The sequence below is a fragment of the Melospiza melodia genome, chromosome 5 (genome assembly GCF_035770615.1).
Source record: "Melospiza melodia melodia isolate bMelMel2 chromosome 5, bMelMel2.pri, whole genome shotgun sequence".
Classification (NCBI taxonomy): Eukaryota; Metazoa; Chordata; class Aves; order Passeriformes; family Passerellidae; genus Melospiza; species Melospiza melodia.
In genome coordinates this window covers 78700914-78728288 of record NC_086198.1, presented here as the reverse complement: position 1 = coordinate 78728288, position 27375 = coordinate 78700914, and the positions used below count along the sequence as shown (strand labels likewise).

Sequence of the window (27375 nt, the reverse complement as noted above, 5' to 3'; positions counted from 1 at the left end):
CTTGCATTGAAAATCTGGCATGAGCTGGTAAAGGTTGATGGTGATGATGTTGAAGACTTGTGTTCTGTGCTTGAACTGTAGGCTCCTGAAAGCAGTAGATTTTCTTTTTGTCCTGTGTTTGTACAGAGCTAACAGAGAATAATCCTGTTCTGTGCTAGACAGTGGATTAAATCTATTTGATACCTAAAGTTACTTTTCTCTATGAATGTTTTCAGGGTCAATGTGTGAAGTACTATGTTTAAAATGGTTTTGAATCTGGAAGCAATCACAACCACTGCTTTTATTCAGCTCTTGTGGATGAAAATACCTCTTAGAGAACAGGAATTGAGTCATTATTGTGTCTTACTTTGAATTATGAGTTAATTCACTGTATGGAATTATTAGTAATGTTTAATAGAAGTGCACTGGTATAGTCAATGACTTCATACACAGTAAGTCCTCTCGTCTCCCAATACAATTTAGTTGGAACAAATAGAAATCTAACTCTTTCAGTATTTCATATTAAATCATGTATTGCTTTTATGAACTTTATTACCAGAGAGGAGTAGAAACTTATACAGTGAATTCTTAATAGCTCAAATAATGGTTAAATGTTTGCTTTTTTACCTTTTATCATAGTGCTGCAACAGAGTCAACCTAAATGCCCTTTTTCTGTTTAGTTTTCCTAGCATAATCAAATTATGATGTAGTTATTAAGAGTAGTATGTTAGTCCATATAATAGCCTTGTAGTAATGTACCTCCATATTAATAATTTCCTGAATTTTAGTTTTCTCTTAAGAGTCTTTGTTTTAAATAAGAGATGTGAAAATTAACATTGCTCTTAGCGTGATGATTGAAGAGCCTGCTGCTGCAAAAGTGGAAATAGCTTGAGGGATTGGAGCAGTAGGTGGCTGCCTATAATTTGTTAGGGAGATTTTTGATTATTAGGTGTCAAAAAAGTTTTGGAATTACAGAGGGTGGTAGTGAAAAATTAATAGGATGTTCCTAGAACCTCTTGATCTCCCCAAAATAGTTGTGGTGTACAGTGGAATAGTTAAATAGCTGAAAAGGTGAGTGAGGCTCTGTTCTTGAGCAAAACAGCAGCTTATGTTCCAGTCATACAGGGTATTAAGTGCCTCTCATAAACACTTCTTTGGATTTCAGTGGGTTCATTCACATGAATTAAATTAAGCAGATGCTAAAAAGTTTGCAGAAACTTGAATCTGTCTGAGGAGTTTATTTTCCTGGTAGCTCTGGCTGCCCAGAAGTACTTACAGCATGCTCTCACTGTCTAAAAACTTGAGAAAAGACAAAAACTTGCAATCATACTTATAATTGTGCATTTGAAAGTATAAGATTTTTGCTATGAAACTTCTACATAGATTAAAAATATCCCAAAACCTAAAATCAAAAATTTCAGGGGTCAAATAAAACTTTATCTGTAACAATCTGCATGTAGATAGAAAAAGAGAGATCTTTGTTAAGAGTGGTCCATGAAAAAAAAGCATCATGGAGGGAGCATGGGGAAAAAATAAAATAGTTTTCCAGAAGTTGATGTTTATCAAAAAGAAAACGACTTTAGCAAATCCTCCACAGAAAGATAAAATATAAACACCAGGAAAGGTGATTGATCTAGAATTCATTCCTTTTTCCCTTCTCAGCCTCCTTAGCTTGCATGGTGATGAAAAGAGAGGATTAAAATGGGCTCCTTAAAGCCAAAATTTTATTAGGAAATGATTAAAAGCACATTGTGTCTTGTAAAGTGAAGTTCTCTTTTCAGCCCAGACTTGCTGCAAAGCATTTTCAGAGGAGAGCAACGGGAAAGGAGAGGGGATAAACATAGATCATTCTAACTTTCATTATTCACCGGTAATAATATCTGGAATTTTCCATTTGTTTTTCTGGTCTGTCATTCACTGAAAACCCAGTGCACTCCTGAAGACAGCTCTATATCCAGAAAGAATTTTGGATCAAAATTTATTCAACTCCTTTGTTTGAAGAACAGTTTGGAGCTGTGGCTACTGAGAATTCACGCAGGCAGAATGAAGTTATGGAAGCAGGGGAATGATGTGGGAGAATCAAAATTCCATCTGTGCACCCTACTGTCCCTCTCCCCACCAAAAAAGGAGGGGGGAGGATGAGGTAGAGAAATTTCTGAAGGCCCAACACAGAGAAATTGACTGAAGCTAGTTATTTCTTCCATGGAAAACTAACTTCTAATGCACATTGCATTTGATTCTTGGAATTCATAAGAGATTTATCTACCATACCATGGCACATAGAGAGAAATACTGGCTTTATGGAGAGGCCTTTACCAAAGGCTTTGGTAAAGAAGCAGGTAATAGAGTATCAATTTTGTGATAAAAGCTGAAAGTTTTCACTTTCTTTTTTTCCCTTTCAGCATTTTTGTCCAGAAGCACCATCAGATATTCACAGGTCCCTAGCACACAACAGTAATCATTGTTGTCATCTCCATTGTCATACTCTGGGAGGGAACTCAAAGAAATATGGGCGAACTTAAGTTTAAATGGTTTAAAATGGATTCACAAGTCTCTGGAAGTCTGAATGGAGTGGATATTTCTAGATAATCTTATAAATTCAACTTAAAGTAAAAAAATCTGATAAATCTTAATTCTCCTTCATTGCCTACATTTAATTTAGCTGTAAAATAATAAGAGAAAAAAGTTAAATTTGTTGTTGCTGTCCATGAGTGATGGTAATATGAGGTGGTTAAGAATCATATCCTTGATCACTGCGCAGTTGCTGCTGTGTCTCTCCCCACCACAGGCCACCCAAGCACTTTCGCTAGAGAGCCATGTGTATGAACCACTGGCTTCAATCCAGCCTGTAAAACCCTCGTAATTATGGAGTCTCATTAAAATGAAATCAGTGAAACAGGCTTCTGCTCTTAAAAATGATGGGTAGAATCCAGAGATCCTGAAGACCTTTATGCTTTCACTGTGAAGTAATTCTTTCTGTTCTTTGGATCTATCTATTAATTTAGAAAAACTGCCATTTTGGCCAGCCTGGATCTTGTTTTCAGGATCACTTGAAAAGGTGCCCTCATGCAAAAGGACTGTGCTGTAAAATCTGTTAAATAGATGGCCTCCATTATTCAGATACTGGGATGAAATCCACTGGCAGAGTTGACATGATGGTCAGCCCCTCAGCAGCTTCATTCTTCTTAATTCATGACAGGAATCTGCTAATGTTATTAGAGAGTTCAGAGATGGCTTCTGATGACTTTGTTTTTCCTACTAAGTCATTCTCTCCACTTCCAAAGTGCAAAATAAGGTATTTAAATTTTTACATTAATTTACCAGTCAGATTGGAAAGTATTGACATATATTTTTTCAGAGCTCTGACTCAGTTTGAAGCACCTATCCTGCCAGCATCAAGAAGATGTTTTACTGCTTATGGCTGCTCCCCACTGCAGTTTGCAGTTACCTGAAAGCCATTCAGTTGAGGTGTGTGGAACAGCAGTGCCTTTCTGGTTTGGTGTGTGCATGCCCAGATGAACTGCAGCTAGCCAGCAGTACCAGGAGCCTGGCAGTCTTCAACATTCCTGACAGGTGCTGAGCTACAAAAATGGCTTTTCTGGAAGGTCCTTTGTTGATGCATCCATACAGGTTATGCTCAAAGCAGGTAAAACTGAAGATGACACCATGGGATTTTCTGTGTGTGATTTTAACCTGTTAAATTCAGGAATGGAACATTGGGCTTAGCCTCTGGCAGGATGGCTCCAACACACATTGCTGAAAATTATCTGAATTTTAAAATTTCTAATTCTAGGATGTACAGGGATGAAGAAAGTTGGTTCACCAAGTTCAGGATTCAGCCTCCATTTCTGCATAAATGGAAGGAAAGAAAGTATAATCTTTTGTAATTTTAGGTATTTTCTTTTTTATTTTCATGTACCAAGTATGCATTCTTGTATCTCTTAAAAAAATAAATTCCAGATCAGTTTTTGTGACTTAAGAGGGATTATACTTGTTTGGAAAGGCACATTCTGAAACTTTTTCCTTAATAATTGGAGCCGATAGATGCTCCCAGCAGTGAAATTTCTTTCTTTTTCTTCTTAACTGCAAGCACCAGTAAAAGCTGTAGTTAAGACACTGATGATACAATAAATAGCTGACCTGGTAGAACGTGCTTGGGCTGTAGCCAGGAATCTCATCCACAGATACAATCTCCTTTAGAAAATGGTTCTTTCCCTTTGCTTTGTAAGTCTTGTAGTAACCTATTTTTTTTTTCTTTTTTTATGCCAAAACTTTTATTTTTATAAGTAATCAAATCCCAAAAAAGTGATCTGGTAAGTTGTGGCTCTTTTGAGAATAGGAGTGAATAATACTTGTGAATTATGGATTGTTCCCACTTTTGCTTATCTCAATATGTGTTGTGAGTTTATTAGGTTTGGCTAACCCTTGAGTGAGACTGGTATTATACCTCAGTTCTGTAAAACACTGAATTATTTCCATGTGATAACATCTTCAGTCTGTAATTCTGTTTTCTTACAATCTCCCGCATACAAGGAGTGCAGCATAAATGTATCATTGGCATATTTAATTATCTGAATAATCAAAGTGAACACCTACAGTTGCTGTTTGCTGTAGATTTCATCTGGTGGTCAGAGCAGTGCCAGGTAAATAACAGCTTGCCCCAAACTGTTTGAGACTGGTATTGACCCCACACTAAAGAAAGCCTCCAGCTGTGCAGGGGACCAGCCTGTTCTGCCTCTCTGGGGTTGCCATGGGCATGTGGCTCTAAGAGCCACAAATATGGACTGGCAGCAAATGAAAGAAACCTGTAAAAGATCCAAACATAAACCATAGTACTGAGCTTGATACACTGCTTGTGGACTAGAGCTTTACATTATTTGACCAGTAAATTTGTCACTTGTTGAGCAGATGGAAAATATTTCTTGCTGACTGTTTTCAAAGGATGAAGATGTTTTGTGGATAAAATTGGCTTGTGTGTTTTGTTGGCTGTTGCTGATGCAGATGAGTAATTTATTGAGCACTGAGCTGGTTCATGAAGGGGAAAAAGTGATTCTTCAAGAAATGAAAAGTGATAGCTATGAAAGTTGCATTGCTGATTTTGTGGGGAAGGCCAGAGCTCTTTTTCCCGCCGATTTTTTTAATCTGGATAATCAAAGTTAATCACCTTTGTTTAACACTTTGGATTTAAAAAAAGTTGTGTCTGTAGAGTTGCCTCCTAAATTTAAACAAGCAACCAGGTTGTTTTTTCCTAATCAGAAAGTCATAAAGATTCCTTGAGGACTGTCTGGTGGTGGTGGTGGTATTTATGTGACAATTCCAACTCCACTGTTCATGTGAAATGGGCAATCTTTCACAGCCACCAGGTTTGCAGAAAATTTCAAGTGCTGAAATCACTCTTCCCAGAAAGAGAAATGAAAAAGCCAGGCTCAAAAGCAAAACTCTAAGACTTAAAATGAGGTCAAATACTTCTCAGGTTTTCAGAAGCCTCGCTTTTGTTTTTCCCAAAATCATGCTGCCCATGTCTGTTTCTGTTTCTACATCAGTTTACATATTTAAATCTATTTATTCTAATTTTCTTTTAGGTGATCCTGATCCTTACCAAGTATTATCATACTGACATGGGGAAAGTTCTGGAGAGCTCTTTGTGGAGGTAAGTCCTCTGCTTTTTCTATAATCTTCACTCCTGTCGTTCTTGGAATAGATGCATCCCTTCCTTTTCCAGACTGCTGCTGGGCTGAGTTGGTAGCTGACTGATGCTACTGTGGTAAGATTATCCAGATTGTCATCAGCTCCTACTCCTTCTCTTCCTTGGATGCATTTCCTGTTGTTGAATTAGAGTTTGAAATGAGTTTTAACAGTAGAAACAAAGGATGGTGGAGAACACAAGGTAACTTCTTGATGCTACTTTGCAAGTTGCCATGTTTTTCCTTTTCCTAGAAATTGTGCATCAAACTTACTCAAGAAGTTTGAAATGCTTACTGTGTTGGGATGTGTCCTTTGGGAATTCTTGCTGCTTGAGTAGTGTACTGAGGTTAGTAAATAATCCTGCTTTGGAAGTAGTTAGGATTGTCTGGATGAAGTATATCAGCAGTGAAGGTTATATTGTGTTTTATGACACCTGGGAATAAATAGTAATCCAAATAAATTTCTAAACTGATTCTTATTCCCATAATACTTGTGAATTAAGATACCAATATGCTTGTTGCCTGTGTGTGCACAGATTGCACAAAATTTTCCACAACAAATATTTTATGGACCCCTCAGGTACATTTGAAAAGCTAAAGTATTTCACTGTTATCAATAAATGTGATACTACACCAGTATTTGCTCTGCTGGCTTTGCTGGTTATCTCTAGCAGTAGAAATGACAGGAGAGTTAAATTCAAATGTAGATCATAAGCTTTGGGTCTAGAAACAAATAGTTTATCTAAAACCTCATGGTTTAGGTACGTACAGACTTCATGCTGCCCCAAGAGCTTGTTTGGGGACTCGACCTTCAGCTGTGAGTGTAAGGACCTTTACAGAGACAATCCAAGAAAAGGACTGGGTAGGGGAATAGGGAGTGGGAAAAATCTGTTTCCAGGACATGCTGCAAAACAGCATTGTTACTTATTTTGAAAGAGGTGGCCTTGTTTTAACTGTGTGGAGTTTCTCAGTGACAGTGCTTCTGTAACAACTTGTTGTCATACCAGTGTCTGAATAGTGCTCAGTCTGGCCAGGGCCAGTGGTCCATGCAGAATAAGGGTATTTCTAGTTGTAAGAAGGAGTTATTCAGGAAAGGGAGTAAGATCAAATGGAGACTGCCCTTTTTAGGGCTGTGACAGTTTGTTTGTAACTATCCTTTAAACTTAAAAGATGCAAAATTTATTGCACGTTTGTTTCTGTTTTAATTTTTGTCCAACATCTTGTGCAAATAAGACAACCAAATGACAGTTTGGATACTCCCAACTGCGTAAGCACACATTGCTTTTCTGTTATTTGTCAGTGGCCCTTACAACATATGCAATATATTTCAAGTTTTCCAATTCATACTTCAGAGTATCTATCATAGCCTTTTAAGCATTTTCAGTTGGATTCTTCAAAATAAACTCTTTGGTCTTATAAAATAAACATAAACCAGGCTTCAGATAATGTTTCTTTCTTTGGAGAACATAAACACTTAAAACAAGGTCATCCAGACCTTGCTGACAGCTGGTGTAAAGAACTGGTGTGAACTGCATTCAAATAAAATTGATACTAGCGTGCATCATCTGGAAATCGTGCCTTTTTACTTACAAGAAACAGATGTACCAGATGCTTTGGTACTGGCACAGGTCAGGTCCTGCCCCAAGGGCTGGGCACAGATGTCCCCAGGGCTCTCTCTCAGTGGTGTCAGGCTTTGGGGATGTGCTGGGTGCCCATGGCTCCACTTTAGTGCAGCAGCAGGGATGGGACCTTGGGGGACTCTCCTTGGGTATGTCTTGCAATTTCACAGGGCACAGACCAGCCAGGGTCTGGGCATCAGGGTGCCCTGGGCTGTCCACTTCGTCAAGAGAGCCCTTGGGAGCTCACTCCTGGATGTGATGATGCCAGAACCTGCTGAGCCAGGGATGGGGAGGGAGGCTGGGACTTGCTGACCAGACTGGCTGGATGGGTTCTGAGTCACCTGGTCCAGTGGGAGGTTCCCTGCCCATGGCAGCAATGTTGGAACTAGATGGTCTTTCAGGTCCCTTCCAACCCAAACCAAACCATTCCATGATTCTGTGGTTTCTAAAACCAAGGTGGAATAGCTGAAAGGAAGTGAGTGCTTAAGATGAGCTCTTGGGCCAGGGGGTGCTACCTGGGTGATCCATGCCTGGCTATGTTCTGGGCTCACCTCCTTCCTCCACCTCTGCCCTCTGTGAGGAAGTAGAGACAGTTGTCAAACTGGAAGAGTTACAAAGTGCTGGAAAAGTGCAAATCAGACCAACTATTGCAAAAGTATCAAGTAGTGCCCTCCCTGTTGAGATGTAGCTCAGTATTTGTACTAAATAACTGAATGCAGCTGAAGTCCCTTTACAGTCAAGGGACTTCGGTGTAAAATGGTTGGAGCTTCACCACTTTTCATCCATGTTTGCTGATGGAACTGTGGTGTTGTATTCATGTTGGCAGCCTGCCTAGAATGTATAATGTATATATTTTTCAATATTTTTTTAAATTCTCTTTTGCATTCTTATTTGTATCAAGCAAATATGCTGTAAAACAGGTGTGAAAAATGATGCAGGGTTTTTTTTATTAGCAGAGAAATGCCATTAATCTGGTTCTGTGCCCTAGTGGTAACAGACCCTCTCCAGTTATTTCCTGAATTGGCCCAGTGTTTTTGTTGCTGTGTTGCCTGGCTAGATAATACCAGAAATCATATTATCTAAGTCATTATGTGACTTAGTCACTAAGTGAAAGTAAACTAGTTTTATGAACTGATCAATTCTGACTAGGGTAATTTTTTAATGTTGATATCCTGATTTCTCTTTCTGGTCAGTAAAAATTAACCTACCTTGATGTTTAACAGTTATTTTGTTACTTGAAACCGCGTCTTTCATCTTCTAAAACATATTTCCGCTTCATCTCTTTCCTTTTCTCCCATCACTCAAAGAATTTTTTCCCCCTTGTTTAGTGGAACAAAGAATGAGAAGAGATGGTGTAGTGATTCTTTTTTGTTCTTAGTGACTTTGGAGCTGCAGTCAGACTTTGAAGAGTGATGCAAATGGTGAAAAACACCAGTCAGAGGTACATGCCTAGGTGGGGGAACTCTGTGTGAAGATGATGTGTGGGTGGATCTTGGTGATGCACTTTTGTACCTCTGCAGAGCATTGTCAGTTTGTGTAGGTAACTTATGCCTGCCCACATAAGTCAGGTTACAGGCTTGGGAGACCTAAATTTGAATTACTTCAGAATTTTTTACTGTTGAATAAATTGGGAAACTAGTACTGTTAATGAAATTATTAACAGGGTTTTTACTTGTAACAGCCATGTCTGGTTGCACTGAAGAGGTGAAGATAAAATGCTGATGGAAGTATGCAGTTAAAAATACCAGACTGTGCTTCTTTAGTCAGCTACTTCTGATGCTTTCTTAATTTGCTTATTAAGTAATTGTCAAGGTGTAAATTGTATAATTATTTTACTCAAAATAAGTTAGGGGAATAAATAGATATAACATTGGTTGCCTCCTGAATATAAACTAAAATTACTTTTTGAGAAGGAGCAGAGCATTGTTTTCAGGTCTACTTTTAGAGTTTCCAAACTGTGGTACATATTGGGGATACAGGTTGGTTGTCATGTTAGAGCTCATTAGCATACTGAAAAAAATTGAGAATTCAAATACTAAAATTACTGCAACAAGTCGTGCATACATAGGAGATACTTTACATACTAGAGCTGTTTGTGTCAGAGTTCACACACATATTTATCCACCATATTTGCAATATGAAGGAGCTGAAACCAACTGACCATTTAGGTTGAGTGTGTGTTTGCATATGCTTTATGGACCCATTTGTGCACAAATATGTAGATGCACATATTTTACAACTTCAGATAACTCCTTGCATCTGTTGAATGCCTGCAACTTTAGATATAAGTATTAAATTTTACAATGAAATAGTTTAACTCTGGATTAGTAATCACTATGAAATTAATGGTAATACTTATCTGAGTTAATTACTCCTAATAATATTGGAAATATAGATTATTATTATGATTCAATTTTATACATGGAACAACGGAGATGGTAATATTGCTGAAGGTTATGCAGCGGTGACTCAGCCCTCTATGGCCATGGAATTACCCTCCAACCCTGTGCTTAGACTGGCTCAGAGTCCTGTTACTGGTAGACATACAGCCTTCCCTTTCTTAGCTTGATCTAAGAAATGAATAATAGATGATTGCTAATAACATTTTGATTGCATATTATCAAGCTGTAATGATAGAGTAATGCTAAAGTGGCTTGCTGTGTAATTGCCATTGTTCCCAATGGCATCACCATGTTGTTGCTGCTTCACCACAGCAAAACAAATGACATTACTTGATGTTAACTGCACTGTTGGATCCTCTTAGCTTTGCCTGCTGAGTGCTGGGTAGCCCAAGATGTTGGTAGCCCTAGATGAATGCTAGGTAGCCCTGTTTTCAGAGATGTTGGGTTGTTTTGCCCCGTGTTATTGCTAAAGAAATACTGAATGAAGAAACTTCCCCACCTCCTTAAATATTTTTGGATATCCCAGCTGAGATTTCTGGGAGTCCTTACTCCAAAAGCAGCCTGAGGGGGAAGGAAAGTTGAAGAGCTGTGGGAGGTTGAAAGTCTAGATCAGTGGTGGCAGGTAGAGGTGAGAACAGTCTGGAGAGCCTCCCAGGCAGCATCGTGCTTGCCAAATCCCAAGGAGCCAGGAATATCCTGGCTGTGGTGGCACAGCTCTTCCTGTCTGCACCCAAACAAGCCACCTATTCAAGGACAAGGCTCACTTGTGCAAGCCTGCTGGCCATCAGGAGGGATGGGGACACAGTGACTGCAGGGGGCTTTGGGCATTGACAGAGTGCAGGCCTACACTAAAGTAAAAATCCAGACTACAAAGAGCAGGAGATTCTTTTAAGGTGGATAGAGTGAACAGCATACAGTTCAGGAAGTAAAAGTAAAATTTCCAGATGGCTCACAGAATGTGTGAAAATGAATATGGACATTTGTTTCCAAAATCTTTGGACTTGTAGGTGAAATTCATTTCAGCTGTTTCCTGAAATTAATTTTAAAAGGAAAACAAAACCCCCCAATATACAGTTCAGTGCCCCAGTGAAATTTTTGGTATGAAGTACTGTTTAATAAATGAGCAACTGTATTCTGCAACAACTTGCACTTCCAGATGGCTTTATACTGTGCTCTGCTTTGAAAAGTGACTTTGTAGAAATGGCCCCAAGGGATGAAGTTATTGAGTCTGTGATTTTCATATCAAATTTTCTCCTTCCAAGTCAAAAACTAAAAAGAAATGGCTTTCTAATTATTAGCCCAGTGAACTCAGCTTGGGATCTAATGTCTAGCTGTGCCTTCTCTAGTTAATGCATCATTGTGAGTAATGCAAGTTCTGCAATCAAAATAGTGTGTTCTTAATTATACCTGGGCAGCTCTCTTGTGCTCATATTATATCCTTATTTACACCTGTTCCACTGAGCAAAGGTTTTGGTCAGCGTTGAAAAGGCAGTCTTAAAATTAGAATTTTCTTTTTCTTACTGAACAACAGATTTTTTTTTATGCTCTCTTTGATCATATTTGCATATTCATGTAATAGTATTACAAAGGCTTTCATTGTCTTTGCTGCAACTTGCATTGTCTTGCTAATACTCAACAGTGTGCCATTATGAATTGAATTGTGCAGGAAAATATTTATTTTAAATTTATTTTGGAAATATAAAATGTGCTGTAAAACCATAGTTAAAAAGTGGATGTAGTGGGTTTCAGCATTTCAGCAATGTTTTATTATGGGTGTCAGAAGGAAAAATATGTAGAAGGTAAAGGAAATTAAATAAACATATCTTGACAAACCTTGGAATGTGCAAGGAATTGAAGAGGTGATTATTGATGCTTTTAATGGGCAGTGGAATTGATTCAGGAGCACAGAGGGTGCTGCTGTTGCCATGTGTGCTCTAAGGGACACATGACCCACCATTGACTTTCTGAGCCCAAGCCCAGCACAGTGGGTTGGCAGTAACCTTGTTGGTGCCTTGGTGTTCCACTCATCCTGCCATGTTTTGGCTGTAGCTTTTGGCCTTTCAACAGAGGAATGAAATTTGGCTGTGGATATCTGGGACTGTTCTCTGAGTTGTGACCTGTAGACTCCTCTGAAAGAGATGTCTTTTAAAAGGCTTTCCTTTTCAAAGGCATGGGATTTTGCTGAAGCTGGCACTTTTTGGTTTGTGTTGCCATATTAGCATTTAAAAATTATTTTGATGTCTTAGTATGTATGAAGGTCTGAACTGAAAAAAAAATATATCCTACAAGCAAGTAAAAGCTACCAAATAAGTCTGTCCAAATTTCTTCACAAATATCTCTTGGTTGCAGATGAGAGTGCTGTGTTACAACTACTTTTCCATGTCTTCAACAACTTGGAATAATGATGATGACTTTGAATGTTAACATGTTTCTGCACTAGCTTGTGATCACATAGAGAATATATGACATGCAAATTAAGATCCAGTTAGAAAGCTGTGATTTATGTAGTTAGGAAAGGGCTCTTGCAGTACACTTGTACTTATTGAAACTGATTGCAGCATGGCTGCTGAACATGTTAAATACATCTTGGAGCATGAGACTTTTGCTGCTTTACAGGTTGATTCCTTCCCCCCCCCCCCCCCCCCATTAATCCTCCTTCTGGAAAATGAATTAAGTAATTTCAAGATATAACTCAAAATGAGTGAGTCAATTTATTGAGAAAGAATAGCCATTTATTTTAAATGGCTTAAGAATCCTTTTCTCTTGTTTGAGTAACTTGAGCCTAAGTAATTGAATTTCTGATTCCTTTAACTAGTGCAGCAGACTTTGTGGGAATTATACCACAGGTTTCTGTTTTAAGTAGACTCTGTTTGGCTGAGACTGATGGTTACAAAATTGATCTTTCCTTCCCAAGACCCATGCAGGTTGGTAGCAGTAGGATGCTTAAAGAAGTTGCTTTGCTGGTGTTTCCTCAATTTTGTCATGGTATTTTATTGAAAAAGCCTCCCTACAAGAAATGATCCTCTTTCTTGCCAGCCTCAGCAGACAGGTTTAAGGTGAGAAACAGGAAATGCTGTTTTTCTATGCATTAGTCATCCATGGGGCTTGTGATTTTCTTTTGCCCTCCCTCCCTGCATAAAATAGGGAAGTTTTGCCCATGATCCACACTTCTATGTGAGCAAACTGAGAACAGCAATCTTGGGGCTTTTACTGTGGCATGATTCCTCTGTCCTAAGTTCATATGAAAACAGTTGAGCTGTCAGGTTTTTGGTAATCAGAGGTGTTTTGCTGGATTATCATCCATTAACTCCCACTGTCAGCAGGCTGGCACAGCAGGGAGGTGCAGGGCCCATAACCTGGGGCAGATGGAATGACACCATCTCTTCTTCTTTCTCTCTGTCTCTCTCTCTCTCTCTCTTTATATATATATATATATCTATATATATATCAATGTTTCCTTTGCCACTCTGCAAAATGAAATAAATGAGAAATCACAATCAAAGCAGCTAATTTCATTGCTCATTGCATTTTCATGATGATGAATGAGGTATAAAACCTGGGATAGGATATTTTTTTTTAAACCTGAAAAGGGTGAAGTCATGGCGCCAGGGAACTTGTGATAAGGTACATGTGGCATTCCACTCAGCAGCCAGTGATGCTGCTGGTTCCACCTTCATTCCACCATCCCATTCTGTGGTCTTTTTTGAGAATCTGCCCTTACTCTGCTTTCCTCACTTGGTCTTTTGTTTCTTGGGATTACAGGAAATTTGGAGAACTGATTGTGAGATTCCTATCAGGGCTGGGGCTGTAATACTGCATTAACACAAATAAAAGGAAGGTGCTGTGATGTTTATGGATGTTTAATGTTTATGTCCTTAAAGGTTTTGGCTTGAGCCTGAGAAGGACAGGAGTCCATCAAAGAGCACGGACACACCATGAGACTCATCTGAAAATACCCATATTTCCCCTATGAGACAGCTGATGGCACAGTGTCTTTTCATAGCTGATCTTTGAAGATATCATTTTGCAACCCCCTGTTGCATCTCTTAGAGTTGAGCACCTTGTGCGCTGATGTGGTCTGTGAAATGTGAGCAGCTTCACTTGCTCCTGCAGCACATGCAGCCTGCTCCAGAGCATCCACTGTGAACTGATTGCAAATTAATTTGGTTGTTGGGACTGAATGAATGAACAGCTGTATGGTTAATTATGCAGAATGGTATAGAAAAATGTAGTGTTAATGTTTTATACCCTCATTATCTCTGCAGTGTGGAATATATTTTTCAGTGTGAAAATAACAAAGGCAATATTTCCCACATAATTTATTTATTAAGATCATTGTATTGTTAGGCAGCTTTCTCTGCTTTAATTTGGTAAGAATAGGGAAAATTTAAAACTCAATACAGCAATACAGGCCAGTTTCTAAAATGTAAATATGATCTTGCATGCTGAGGAATTTGAGGGTGTAGGTAGATGACAAAAATGAAATACATTTTACAGTAAGATTTAAATGTCTTGATTTTTTTTGAGGTGGGGGGGCATTCTGAAATACAGAATGCTAGTTCAGGGCTTTTCCTGCCTCTCCTTGCAGCCTCTCATTGAAAAGATGACTGATCATATGGCAATTAGTCAATTGAATCTCTGTTCAGACTAATTTAAAAAAAATATTTTGGGGAGGTTTATGTGTAAGTTGAGTTTGTCCCCTCCTGCTCCCCTTATTTCTCCCTCGGTTTATTTTCCTTCTATTGCATTTAGAACAGGAATAGCAAGTTAGTATGTTTCAACAAATACCTATTCTTGAGCTAACCTTCAAAAAGGATACTTTCTCATTGATTTTTCTCTCCTAGTGGCCTTTTTTGGCCGGCTGTTATCCTCCCTCTCTCACAGAACTGGTTTGTCTCTTCTGGGCCTGATTGCTTCAGTCTAGAATGGAGAAGCTGCTTTTTAGATGAAGTGTGAAGTAAGTTTTGGTATTTTGGCCTAATATATCAACTCAAAACCTGTTTTTTTGAGGCTGTTCCAGAATTGATATCCTTCTGATGGCAGGGCTTTCTCCTCACAGTTGCTTTGACAGACTGTAGGTATTTCACTGACCTGTGAATACATTTTATCCCAACTTTTTATCAGAGGATCTGTAATTGTCATTTTGGACAGGAGTGGGGCAGTACTTGTTATCACCTATTTGTTGAAAAGCATCTGTGTGAGTAAAAAAAAAAAATCTTTTTTTCAAATCTGGTATGTACTTTCTCTACCAAGTGAATATAATTTTTCTTGAAGAGTGTGCATGCAGCATCATGTGCATCAAATTAGTCCCCTTGATAAAAAGGCATCATAGTAAGAGTGAAATACAACCATGCCTGGGCAAAACTAGGGAAGCAAGTAAAGAGACATATGGTAAAACATGCTTTCTTAATATCAAGAAACTTTACAATTGGGTTCAAAAAAATCTATGTCATTCAGCCTTTTGATAGTCTGGCTTCCAAGCTTTCCTTTCTGGCAGGAAGGGGATATATGGTTCTGCTTTCTGTGTGATTTAGAACAGTTTTCTGTAATGCTGATCTTTCCTTAGGATTGTTGACTGTTCTGAAGACTTCAATGTAAAATTATTTAAAATTTTACTCTCCTCCAAGAATTTGGAAACTTATCTTTGTTTTATCTTAATTGTTACCATATGCTGTCCAGTCCCTAATTTTGCAATGTCTTTTTGAGATAGAATGTAGAAATCAAGTTGTGCTGTTCTGAAGTACACTGACTACAGTTTGAGATTTCTCTCCCTTCACCCTACTTCTATGCAGTTTCTATGCTAAATACTGGTCTCTCAGGTTTCATTAATTTTAATTTTCTTCAACCTGACAGGCAGAATTAGAAAAATAACAATATTTTACTTTTTAATCTCCATTTTAAAATATTTGGAACCAAATATACATGGGATGGAGTTTTGTAAATATGATGATCTCAGGTACGTAATACTTAAGCTCTTGGTGCTCTTTTGGTGCAGTTTTCAGTACAATTCAGATTTCTCAGTGCTAGTGGGGAGGATGCACCAGTAAAAGATTAAACCTCTGCGCTGTGAAAATGCAGCATATTCTGGCACAGTGTGGAAGCCTGGAGTGAAAACTCCCATACCTCAGCTTTCCATGTGGCCTCAGATGAATATAAGAATCTGTTGGTATTCCAGAGTGGAAAGCATCCAAGAATCATCTTTAAATAAAACTGAAGAAGGAAGTAAAGTTAATTATGCAAAGACCAGAAAAGTATGTTACAAATATGCTTGATAAAACACCATGACCTATCATAGCATTACCTTTTCAGGTCTGGTTAGAGGAGCTCTCTTAATGTGCCCAGATATGAGAAAAGCAGGGTTGGAGTTCCAAGATCTTCAAAGTGATAATAGAACCTGGCTTCTCAAAAGCCTTGTAAGCATTTGTAAGGTACATCAATAAATAAATATGAGTGAATATTTAAATATAAAATTATATTTGATTTCCATGCTAACTGGAAGTCTTGATATATCCAGATACTTAAGTTCTTATGTTTTGGGTTTTTTTTTATTTATGTTTGGAATAGATACACAGTGCTGTTATTATAATAAAGATCATTATTTAATTTTTCTTTAGTGTGTTTGTTCGGGCTGGGAATAGCATGTAAGTTTTCTGATATCCAGTTGGTCACTTACATCTCTGCTTTGCTGGCAAGTTTCTACTGTATTGCATTCATGCAGAGCATGATTTAGTTGCAAGGAAGCACAATGGAAATCAAGTACTACCCCTGCTCAAAGCAGGAATGGCTGCAGAAGTTAATCAGGTCACTGGATCTGAAAAATGTCCAGGTCAGAAATCTCACAGCTTTACTGGGCAATGCTTTGCTGCTGTCATTGTGAGGGGTTATGTCAGCTGGCATTTCCCATCCTGCAGCTTGTGCTTGCCATCTATTGCCTTTTCACTGTCTACTCTGACCCTGTCTTATTTAAAACTTCTCTTTAGATGCCGAGTGAAATGAGATTCTCCATTAGCCTCATTTCCTAGAATGACCTCACCCAGCTCCCTCAGCCTTTCCTCGTACATTGTGTGCTCCAGTTCCCAGCATCTTAATGACCCTCCATTGGACTGGCTTCACATTGCTGAGCTCTTTCCTCAGTGAAGTGACACAGATTTATTTATTATTATTATTTTTATTATTATTTTTTCATTCCATTTGCAGAACTGGGATTATCTGTTTTCTGGAAGTTCCTTTCTGCTGCTCTCACAATATAAAATAGACTCTTCTATGGTGAATTGTTTAGAATAGTTACCTTATTTATCTGAATGCAAAAATCAGTGTGAAATGGTGAAATCATTAGCAGGGGAAATTCAATTCTTTAGAAATTGCTTAGACACCCAAGTCACTTCATTACCTGTACAGAAAGATAACATTGGTCTTGTTTGCACTGAACCGCTCAGTGTAAGAACAGTGGGGATGCCAGCATTAACTTTTTGTCCTCACTTTTGTTATGCACTATGAATTCTTGATAGGTTTTTATTTAGTTGCTGGTACATAATTTATGACATCTCTTGGCTGCAGCTGCTGTAATCCACAAACCAAAGCCAAGCCTATTATTTCTAGTAATAGAATTGTATTTTGTTGTAGAGCAACTCCCAGGTAATTAGGTAGGATGTGCTGTAATTGGTTGTAACATAGGCTCTTCTAAATAAAGCATTAGTCAGACTGAATGGCAGGTTAAAGTATCATTTTTCTTTTGAAGATTTGTCTACCACAGGTAAACATTAATGTGACCACAAACATTAGGTTTTGCCAGGAAAGGAAGGAGAATTTTTGTTTTAATGATCCTTCAGTTTGAAGAGCGTTCTGTCTATTGATAATATTGAAAAGTGCCAAGCTGAATTTTTTGAGGACTTATGGGATATTGGTAAATCTAAAGTCTTGTTCAAAGGGTGGACTTCATACAGCAGGTTTTATTGCTATTGGATTTGGGTTTTGGACACTTTTGAATCATCTTTAGCTTGATCTATACTTTTGCATATGTATATTGTTAATTGACAGTGCTTCAAGGGTCAATTTAGACACCTGAAATCTCTGGAGTAAATCTGCTGACTGCTTTAAAAGGTGATTATAAACTGAGAAGTAATTGTAAGAGCTGCAGTTTGGTGGATTTCTTGTCTCCTGGCATCTTCCCATCAAAGCTGGATTCTTTTGTGGACTACGTGATAAATTCAAGTTAACTAGAAATAATTCAAAGAAATGGAATGAAATCCAATATTAACTTTGAAAGTCCAAATATACAGTAGCCACCCCAGAACTTTGAGAAGCTGATGGATTTGCTTCAATTTATGTAACAAAATAGTGAAACAGTCTTTGTCGTGAGAACATTCAGAACAGGGGATGGGAAACAAAAGGGAGTCAGGTTGCACTTATTCTGTTGAAAGTTGTTCCCTTGAACATGCTGTTTTGCAATTGTGTTTTGCTGAGAGAAATGAAAGAACAAAGGGTCAAAACTTTTATGTGTTATGATTCTGTCTTTTTTTGAATCAATATGTTCCATTTGGCTGGATAATGGGGAATGGAGTTTATGAAAAGGCTCTGGTCTGTTCTCTTGTGTGTAGTGAAGCAAAGTGAATGACTCTGTTGCACATTACAAAGAAAATATTGGGATGACACTGAGGCAGAGCCTAGACCACACAGGGTTTGTTCCAGTTTTCCTTTCAAAACTCCTCACTGTGTTATAAATCCACAGTTTAATTTTCCTTTGCACTGTCTGTACAATCCCCATGAGAAGCAGCAGCTGTTGGTGCTGCTGTGCTCACAGTGAGCAGGATTTCCCCTTCAGCAAGTCACAGGTTGATTACTGCAAAACAGCCACTCCAGAAGAAGTGAGCTGTGTGGTCTTACCCTTGGGGCCGAGCTAACCTGTGTGGCCCTCCATCTTCTCTCCTGGAAAACAAACTGTGTTTTAGAGTACAAATGCATGGGGGACATGAGAATAAAGTGGCTGAATTGGCATAAAGCACTCCAGCACCTTTGGAAACACTGGGGCTCTTGATTTTTAAGGGTTACAAGTCAGGTCCTAAAATTGTACCAATTGTGATTCTTTAGACTGAACATCTGTGCAGTGCATTTCTTATGTTGTTCTGGAAGTAGTAATCATCTGTTCCTATTCCTTTTTCCCTCTGCTTGGTGGCCTCTGAGGAGGCATTTTTTGGATCACTGGAGTATGTGTTTCACAGATAAAGTCCTGCAGCAGAAAAAGGGTTAAGCTCGAGCTCAACAGCAGCAACTTTCTCATCTTGACAAAATTTGCTCAGCAATTTTGGGGTTTTTTGCATCATAAAGAATTTTCAATTAGGCAGAAATTGGGTGATTTTCCTCGGGGTGGGAGAAAGGCAATTTTGAATATGTTTAGGTTAGATTAATCTGAGTAAAAACTGTAGACTTGAAAGGCCTTGGGCTGCCTCTGTGCATCTGATAATGATCAGTTTGGACACCAAAATGGAGAGAAATGGTGTGTTAGACCTAAATCTGCTGATCCCCTTATTTTCATCTCCCTGATCTATTCATTGCTCTGTCACAAGCAAGGATCTTTGTTGAGCCTTATTACTCATTTTGTCACTTAGTGTAATGGGCAGAAGGAGGCACACTGGAGGCCAAGTGGCTTGAGTAGATTCTTGGCTCCTGGTTCCCTTCTGCATTTGATAGCAAATGGCAAGAGTCTCAGTGCTGAACTGAGTCCCTCTCCCCCATTAAGTTAACCAGGCTTAACTCAGTCCTACTGGACAGCTGAATGACAGCAGGACAGCCAGCTGCAGAAAGGCAATGGTTTCTTTCAGTTTGCTCAAAACACCTCAGCTTAACTCTATATTGGAAACAAGCAAATGGATCAGTCCCAGCTCTGCTGAAAGATGTGAATATCCAAATGTGAGTGTAAGAAAACGGATTGCCTCCAGCTGTGTGGGGCCACTGCTCAGAATTTGGTCAGGGGTAGGGTACACATGAGGTGTGGCTTCTGGTGGTCTCATTCTATTTTCAAATCAGCATGTGATTCACCAAGAGTACTGTAAGACTAACCAAAGCTGTTAGCATGTGTGTTAAGTTGGGCACTGTCTTTGCCCAAGTGCTAAATAAATTAGCTGAACATTTCTATAAATGACAAGTACATCAGGGCATGTAGCAAAAGGGGAATAGAGCCATGGGAGACAACGGCCTGATGTGAGGGATGCACAGCCTTCAGATGTCTAGCTTATCAAAGGGAGGTAAAGGGCTGTTTAAATCTAAGGTTCAATTTACAGGAGGGCTTGCTGTTTGCTCTGCTCAACCCTGGATGACCCTTGCTGTAGCCAGCAGGCTTCAGGGAAGTGATGGATGTATTTATTAATTTGTTTTTTCTTGCTGATATTCCCCATCTTACCTGGTTTGACCAAAAATACCTTTCTGACTTCTTGTTCCTTAGCCAGATTTCTCTGTAAATTCTTTTTTGTGAGTTTCTTTAAAAAAGAAAGGGAGGTAGTAATTGCTCAGTTGGATAGGTATGTTCATTCTCCAGTTGTTTTTCTACTGGTTGGGTGAAGGGAAGGTCAAAGAGTAGTAGGGAAGTAAGAAAATAAGTACATGGAAGACATTATCACAGTTCTTTACAAAAAGCTTTATAACATTCTGACTTGTCAATAATGCTTTTTAAAAAACATTAACTTAGTTTATAAATTTAATCCCATTTATAAATTAATAGTACATAACAGCAACTGTGCATTGGGAGAGTTGGTAATCTCCATGAGGTTGCTCACAGCCAAGTTTTTAAAGTTGTCAGAAGCCCCAAGAGAGTCAATGATGATTTATGTTCCAGTAGGGAGCTGCTGCAGAAGGACCAGGAAACTGATACAAATGCAGCCGTGAAATGTGCTCTTGAGATGGGGATGATTCTATTTGGAGCCATCAGTGCAATGTTCAGTTTTATCTCCTTTAATGTTTAGTGTCATAAATATTAAGTTTTGAAACTGTGAAATGTTGTTAGTCAATTATTTTAAAGACTGTGTGAAGTCGGAAGGCATCCTCACCTTTGTGCAATAGGGAGGGAGGGACGAGGGCATCCAGACTCATGCCTGGTGTTCACTGAGAGCCTGATTGACTCGAGTGTCTTAGCAAAGTGTGTACAGACCAGGGCTGTGTGCCTTTGGGTACCTATGCACTCTCAGGCTTTTGCATTTCCCTCTGAGAGCAGAGGCAAGGACATTATTCCTGTTTTCTTTACACTTCATCCATGTATCCTGTCACTTTGAATGGGAATGTTTTCCCCAGTGAGCATTAATTGAAAGGAAACAAGGTAGTTCAGATTGAAAGGTTATCAGCAAAAGCTGCATGAATGAAAACATTAAATGAGTGAATCTTTCGTGTGTCTTCTGTGTCAGTTCTGCTTAGAGGAGCAGTTCTGAAAAAGAGACAAAATACCCAATGCCTTAGAGGTAGCATTTAACAATTAGGAATACTCAAATTACCCATGTACTCATTAGGAAAAGGGCTTGGTACTCAGAGGGAGACTTGCTAATTTATGGTGTTACTGAATCATGTAAATGAAGGTTTTGTCTAGCTTTAAATAGAGATGTTATGCAATGGTGTCAGACAACTTGGATGTGGGGCATTTCTCTCACTGAAGATTGTATGTTTTTTTAGATTTTAATGGTCAATTTGCACGGCATCAGTACTGGACAAGCAGTCTTGTGTAACTTGAAAAATTATTCAAGTTTTGTTCTGAATTGCTCTATTAAATTTCAATGGATTGAATATTATTATAATTTAAAATAAAGGGGTAGGAAGAGGAAAAATAAATCAAGATGAAATCTCAGTTGGAGGATATGGTTTTGCAAACCCCTCCTATAGATACATTGTGCATGCAAAGGAAGCTGTTTAGGGGGTTATTGTTTTAGGAACTCATTCCCTTACATATTCCCTTCTTTGCCATTAATTTTTTCCTCCTGTTTTTTTTTTCTATCAGATGAGGAGTGAGGGGAAGTGACATTAAACTCATTGAATATGGTAAGAGTCAGGATGATGTAGTGCAAAGCAATATTAAAATTGTTCTCAGCTACAAATTCATCGTTTTCTGCCCTGTATTCTTTGGTTTGGGATAAGAAGGTTCTTACAAGTCAGTTCTAAGCACCTTTACAAGGAAGATTAGGAGTAAAAATAGATTCCTCAAATGACATAACCTCCATTTATATCCTGGGGAAGTTATATGAAAAGGAGACTCTCTCCCTGGAAAGCTTTTGCAATGTGAGAATTGAATTTAACAGGCTAAGCTTTCCATGATAATTATTGCACAGCTAAGGATGATGCAGATTTAATGGCTCTAATCAGATGAGGTGAAAGAAAGCAAATATTAGGTTTATGCTTTAATTTGTGATTTGCTCTACTGTTGATTTTTCCATGCAAGAAGAAAGATGAGTTGTGTGTGCTGTTCTTTCTTCTTTCCTCTTTTTTTTTAACCTTTGGAAAATTGGAAAATATTAGTCACATTGAGTAGTCTTCATGAACATAAATTGATTCCATCTTAAAATGATACATTTTACATGTTTAAATAAGAATAGTTTCCTGAAAATAATTCAGAAAGTGGGAATGACCTTAGGTCACAACAGAGCACCGAGACTGAGCTGAGCAGTCCTTTGCCTTTTCTAGTTGCTCATGGCCAGCTGAACTGCCAGAAGAGGACAGAAGTCTGTAGTGAAGTCTGTAGTTTCAAGAGAACCACATAATAATTGAGGTTGCAAGGATGCAAGGAATCTCTCAAGATCATCTGGTCCAAGGTCCTTCTAACAGCACTGTCAACCCAGGGCTGTGCTCAGCTGGTTTTTGAACAGTTTCATGGATGGAGCCTCTAAACCTGTCTGGGCCAGCAACCTGCACCGGTGTTTGACCCTCTTCACATTAAAAGGTCTTTTTTTAGATATTTATATGCAATTTCCCGTGTCCCATCATTGGACATCACAGAAAAAAGTCTCTCAGCTTCCTTAAACCCCCCCATCATGTATTTATGTGTATGAATAAGGGGCCCCTGAACACTCCCAGCTCTCTGTCTTCAGTCAGGGATGAAGGAGAGGTAGAGGTGCTCGTAGCTCCCCGGTTCCTGCTTTTATCCTCTCTAGAAGATGGAAGGACATTCATTCTTGCAGGAACACTCTCTTTGGCATTTTGAAAAATGGTGGAGCACCTTTTTCACATTTTCCCCCCCACAACTACAGGTTTTGAGGAAACAGCTGCTCCACTTTATAATGTAATCTTTAGATTTTGTGGACACTACAGTTTCTGATCCTTGAAGAGGAGTCATTTCACTTCTTTGCTTGTCCTTGTTTCTCTTTGGTGTACTTCCTATGCTTCCCTTGTGTCCTTGTTTGAGTTAAGTACAGCAGTGTTGAACATGTTAAAGGTAAAGGCACTGTGAAGGGGCTAATACAGTGCTATAGTGGTGGTTTCTAAACCTTTAGAGAAAACCTCTTCCTGTTCTAAATATTTCTGAGGTTGTGTTTTTTTAATCACTGCTGAATGGCAGGTTGGTGTTTTCATGTGGGTCACATAACTCAAGTACCTTCAGGGTTTGTTCAAAAGCCTTCATTTTGTATGTAATGCCAGAGCATCCCTTTTTAGTGACCAGTCACTCAGCATCATGAGATTCATCTACAAACTTTCATATTTACTGTCTTACTTGATATTTGCTGGTCTTTGTTTTACTCTTTTGAATGATCCAGTGCTATCAGCATACTTTTGTCACTATCTGCCTAATTTCTATAATTATGATAGGTTAAAGATGAAGACCCTGATAGGTCTCCTTGAGGACTTTTCTCAATAGCAAAAAATTAATTAAACCTAATGTTTCCTGATTTTAAAATAATTATTTCTCCAAATGAAGACCTGTCCTCCTATCCTCTAGCAATGCAGCTTCTTGAGCACATTTTGTAGGGGATCTTTTTGAGAGACTTGGAGAAGACAATTTGGTTGAGTTTTAATTTTATATATTCATTGATTCTGTCAAAAAAATGAGGACATTAACAGGTCATGCATTCCCTTCCCAAAGCAATGTGGACTCTCACTCAGTATCTTTTATTTCTCTGTGTGTCAAATTACAGAGATGGAATAATTTTTACTATTTTGCAGACTTTAGTGCCCTGAAGTGCCTCTCTGAATTGCTCTTGGAGACCTTTAAGAAATTGGAACCCATATTGCAATGTTCATTTTTCTAATACAAACATTATTTTAAATGGGAAGACACTTTGCAATTAATGGCTTAGTGATTTCATCCTTGAGTTCCTTTAGAACATTTGGATGAAAACCATCTGCTCTGGGCAGATGAGTAGCATTGATTTGTGTAAAATTTCTTTCACTGACACTGTATTATGAGACATTTCTTAATAGAGTGACAGTGAAGAGGAGCTTTGACATGGGAACCTTTCAAAGCAGCTTTGGGATGAACAGAGATGCAAAACATTAGTTTGCTTTCTCTGCTGTGGCTTTGTCTCTGGGTGCTCTTTTCTCACCTTGCTCGTGTATTGGTTCCACAGATTGCTGTGGCAGGCTTTGCATCTTTTGGGAGGTTGACAGATTTATTGTTACAGTGTAAACTTTTGCAAGTTGCGTTTCAAAGGTTTTTATTTTGGCCTATAGCATTTTAGGGTTATTCTTCTGAGGATGTTTTCCCCCATTATCTTCAGCAGGTCAAATTCAGCTCATTAAAATTGTGTGTCTTTCTCTGAGTTACGTTTCTTTTCAATCCTGCCTTTTGTTATCTTTGTTCCAGTTTATGTGGTATGCACTTTCACTTTAATTCAGTCTTATGCCTTTGGAAAGATGTTTCCAAAATTTTACCTTTTACATTAATTCCTTTAGTTTTTTGGGTTCTATTTTCTCTATTTTCTCTCTCTCTCTTTTTTTTTTTTTTTTTTTAACTAAGCTTCCTCCTTTTTGTGCAAGAGCCCTTTCCTTGTGGATATTTTGGCTTCCTTACTTATGCACAGATGTTGCATCTACGTCCGTGCTGCTCACGGTTGCAGTGACTGCCTGACAGCCCTGCTGAGACCCAGCGAAGAGTTGCTTCCCCTCAGAGTTTCCTGAATAGCTGCTCACGAAGCTGCTCTGAAAATTTCCTCTTGGCACTGTGCCCTGATACAACATTTAAGCAATCTACATGGGGTTGTTGAAATCTCCCATTAGTTCTGTGTTTCCTGGTCTGGTGCTCGTTGAGTTTGTGGAGCAAATCTCAACAGCTCCCATCAGCCAGCCCAGTGGTGAGATGCTAAATGCTGCCTGCTGTGCTCCCACCCTCTGGGGGATCAACTTCCAGTCCATGGGGGTTCCATGTCACTTCCTACACTTAACTCATTTATTAGATTTAGCTTTCAGGTTTTTCTGATGGATAGTACCCTTGCCAGTTATTCTGGGGTTTTTTTTCAGTATTCCCCTTTTGTTTCTTTAATATCTAACATTTATATATAGAAGGACATTGTTTTATTTGTCCTTTGGTATGCTTTTCTAGTTTTTTCATGGTTGTTTAAAGGAGAGGTTTTTTTATCTGACTACTTAAAATGACCTGCAGTTTCAGTTTTTACAATGTCTCTCCTATTCTTTGTTTAACATACAGTGTTTGCCTTCCTTCTTCAAAAGTTGCATGTCCCAAAATGTGAGTTCTTCTGTGCCTTTGAATGTTCTTTTTTCTATATGTATTTTCTTAATTTGCTTTCTCATAATATGGCAATCAATGTTATTGACTTCAAATGTAAGTAAGAAAGTAAATGGAATTTTCAGCATTATTATTTCGGTTTAAAAAAATTAGAAAGCATTTGATGCTAAATGCGATCACAATATACACAATATATACAATGTCTTTGCTATCAATATATTTTTGGGAATTCTTTTATTTTCCTCTTTTGTTATGACTGTGAGTTTACACACTGGAAATGCCAAAAATGAATGAGGCAGAACTGTTTCTTTTTAGGGAAGAGGATCATTAACTCAAAAGAATAAAAGAATTTTTGTCTTTCTCCCTCACTCCAGTGGCTTTCCTGGGAAAATTCTCACTAAAGAGTGAGGAAGCCTTTGTAAAATCCATGGCCATGTGTTTTTTGTACATTTGTCATCAGGCAGCCTCTTTTTTTTTTTTTTTTTTTTTTTTTTTTTGTTATGTATATTTGTTATAAAACTAAGTTGAAACTAACCAGCATGCTTTGACTTTTCTGGTGAATCAAAACAGAGATAGTAGACATGAATAAAACAGGCTTTGCTTGTCTGCAGCAACTTCCCACACTGCATCCACCAGGCAGCCAACACTTTCAGCTGGCTTTGCAATTAAACCTCAATGCTTGGCCATCATTTGCGTCATTTAAAATAAAACTACTGTTTAATGCTTTGTGGACATTACCTCCAGAACATCATTATTTGTTAATTTTAGTGGCTAGAAACAGTTTAGTCATCTGGATTGTAGTTTCTCTCACTACTGCCTGTGCCTGTAGTAGATCCTGCCTGTCAGGGATTTGAGCAGGGATGTTTGGGAGTCCCCTCTTCACTGTCTGTGCCTCTTGCTTATGGCTTCCCCTTTATAGGAAAACATCTGTCATCTGTGAAGAGATCTCTCTTCATCCTCTGCCACCAATTTTTTCAGGGTGTTTTAAAATATAAGCAGAAATGTTAGTAACAGGAGACCAGCATGTCTATGAAAAATGATCAAGAATTGCATTTATTAATGTCAATTGTGGATTACATTTCCTAGGAATTTCATTAGGTTTCCAAGCCCTGCCAAATATGATTTCATATATTTTTAAGATAAGAGCTTTTATTTGTTTTTGCAGTAGTGAAACTCTGCCTGTGACCTTCCTGTACAACAGAAGGTCCTTTCCTTGCTGAGGAGCCTGTTACAAGAACAAGTTTTTATATCAGAGCTGCCAAGAAAAGAAAAAGAGGAAGCCTTGTCCTCTTGTCCCTTCATTGCTTTTATCTGGTCTATTCTGTGTCTGAGAAAGAGGATAGTAGGAGGGGAAAACCTGTAAAGAAGAGAAAGATGTGGAAGAAACTCCTAGGAGAGTATTTCATACTTTTGCTCTTTCTTTGCAGAAAAAAACTAATGTGCAAATAAATGCTGCAAAAAACTATTAATGCTTATATTGAAAACTATTAATGATTAAACTATTAATCATTACTTTGTCAGCCTGTGTACGTCAACTTGACTATTTAGGGGTATATCATTGCAGTAGTGCCTTAATCCTGGCAAGCTCCAACCTGGAGCTATGTGCTAAGTGTAGCAGGGAGAGGGAAGCAGGCATTGAATGACTCATAGTGCTCAAACGATGAACATTCATGTCAGGGCTGTTTCTTTGATAAGGTGCTGAATAAAATCATTATCTTTTATTATTAGCAAAGCTGTCTTTATAAAAAGAGAGGACTTAACCCTGTTAGACTGGACCCATTTCAACTGCTACATGTACATTTTTGGACTTTGTAGAGGTGTTGCTCTCAGGTAATGGGGATGTGATAATCTGTATTTGTGTGTTTCTGCATGCACACATGCAGCCCATTGCAGAGAAGTCCACTGTCCTTTCTAGCACAGCAAGTACTGCAGAGCTCTAAACTCTAACAAGAAAAAGACATGAATAAAAGCAATGGCTGGGAATTGAAGCAAGACAAATTCAAATTAGAATTCAGGAACACATTTTTAATTAGAAGCATAATTGT

General features: G+C 38.4%; 1 protein-coding gene across 5 annotated transcripts in view; it reads left to right on the top strand.

Moving 5' to 3' along the window:
• Window positions 1-27375, top strand: part of SORCS2 (sortilin related VPS10 domain containing receptor 2) — a 536381-nt gene that overhangs the window by 168278 nt on the left and 340728 nt on the right. For all 5 annotated transcript variants that reach the window (XM_063157566.1, XM_063157565.1, XM_063157563.1 and 2 more), the window contains exon 2: window positions 5562-5629. In XM_063157566.1, coding sequence (XP_063013636.1) covers window positions 5562-5629 — 68 coding nt within the window. The remainder of the gene's footprint in view (window positions 1-5561; window positions 5630-27375) is intronic.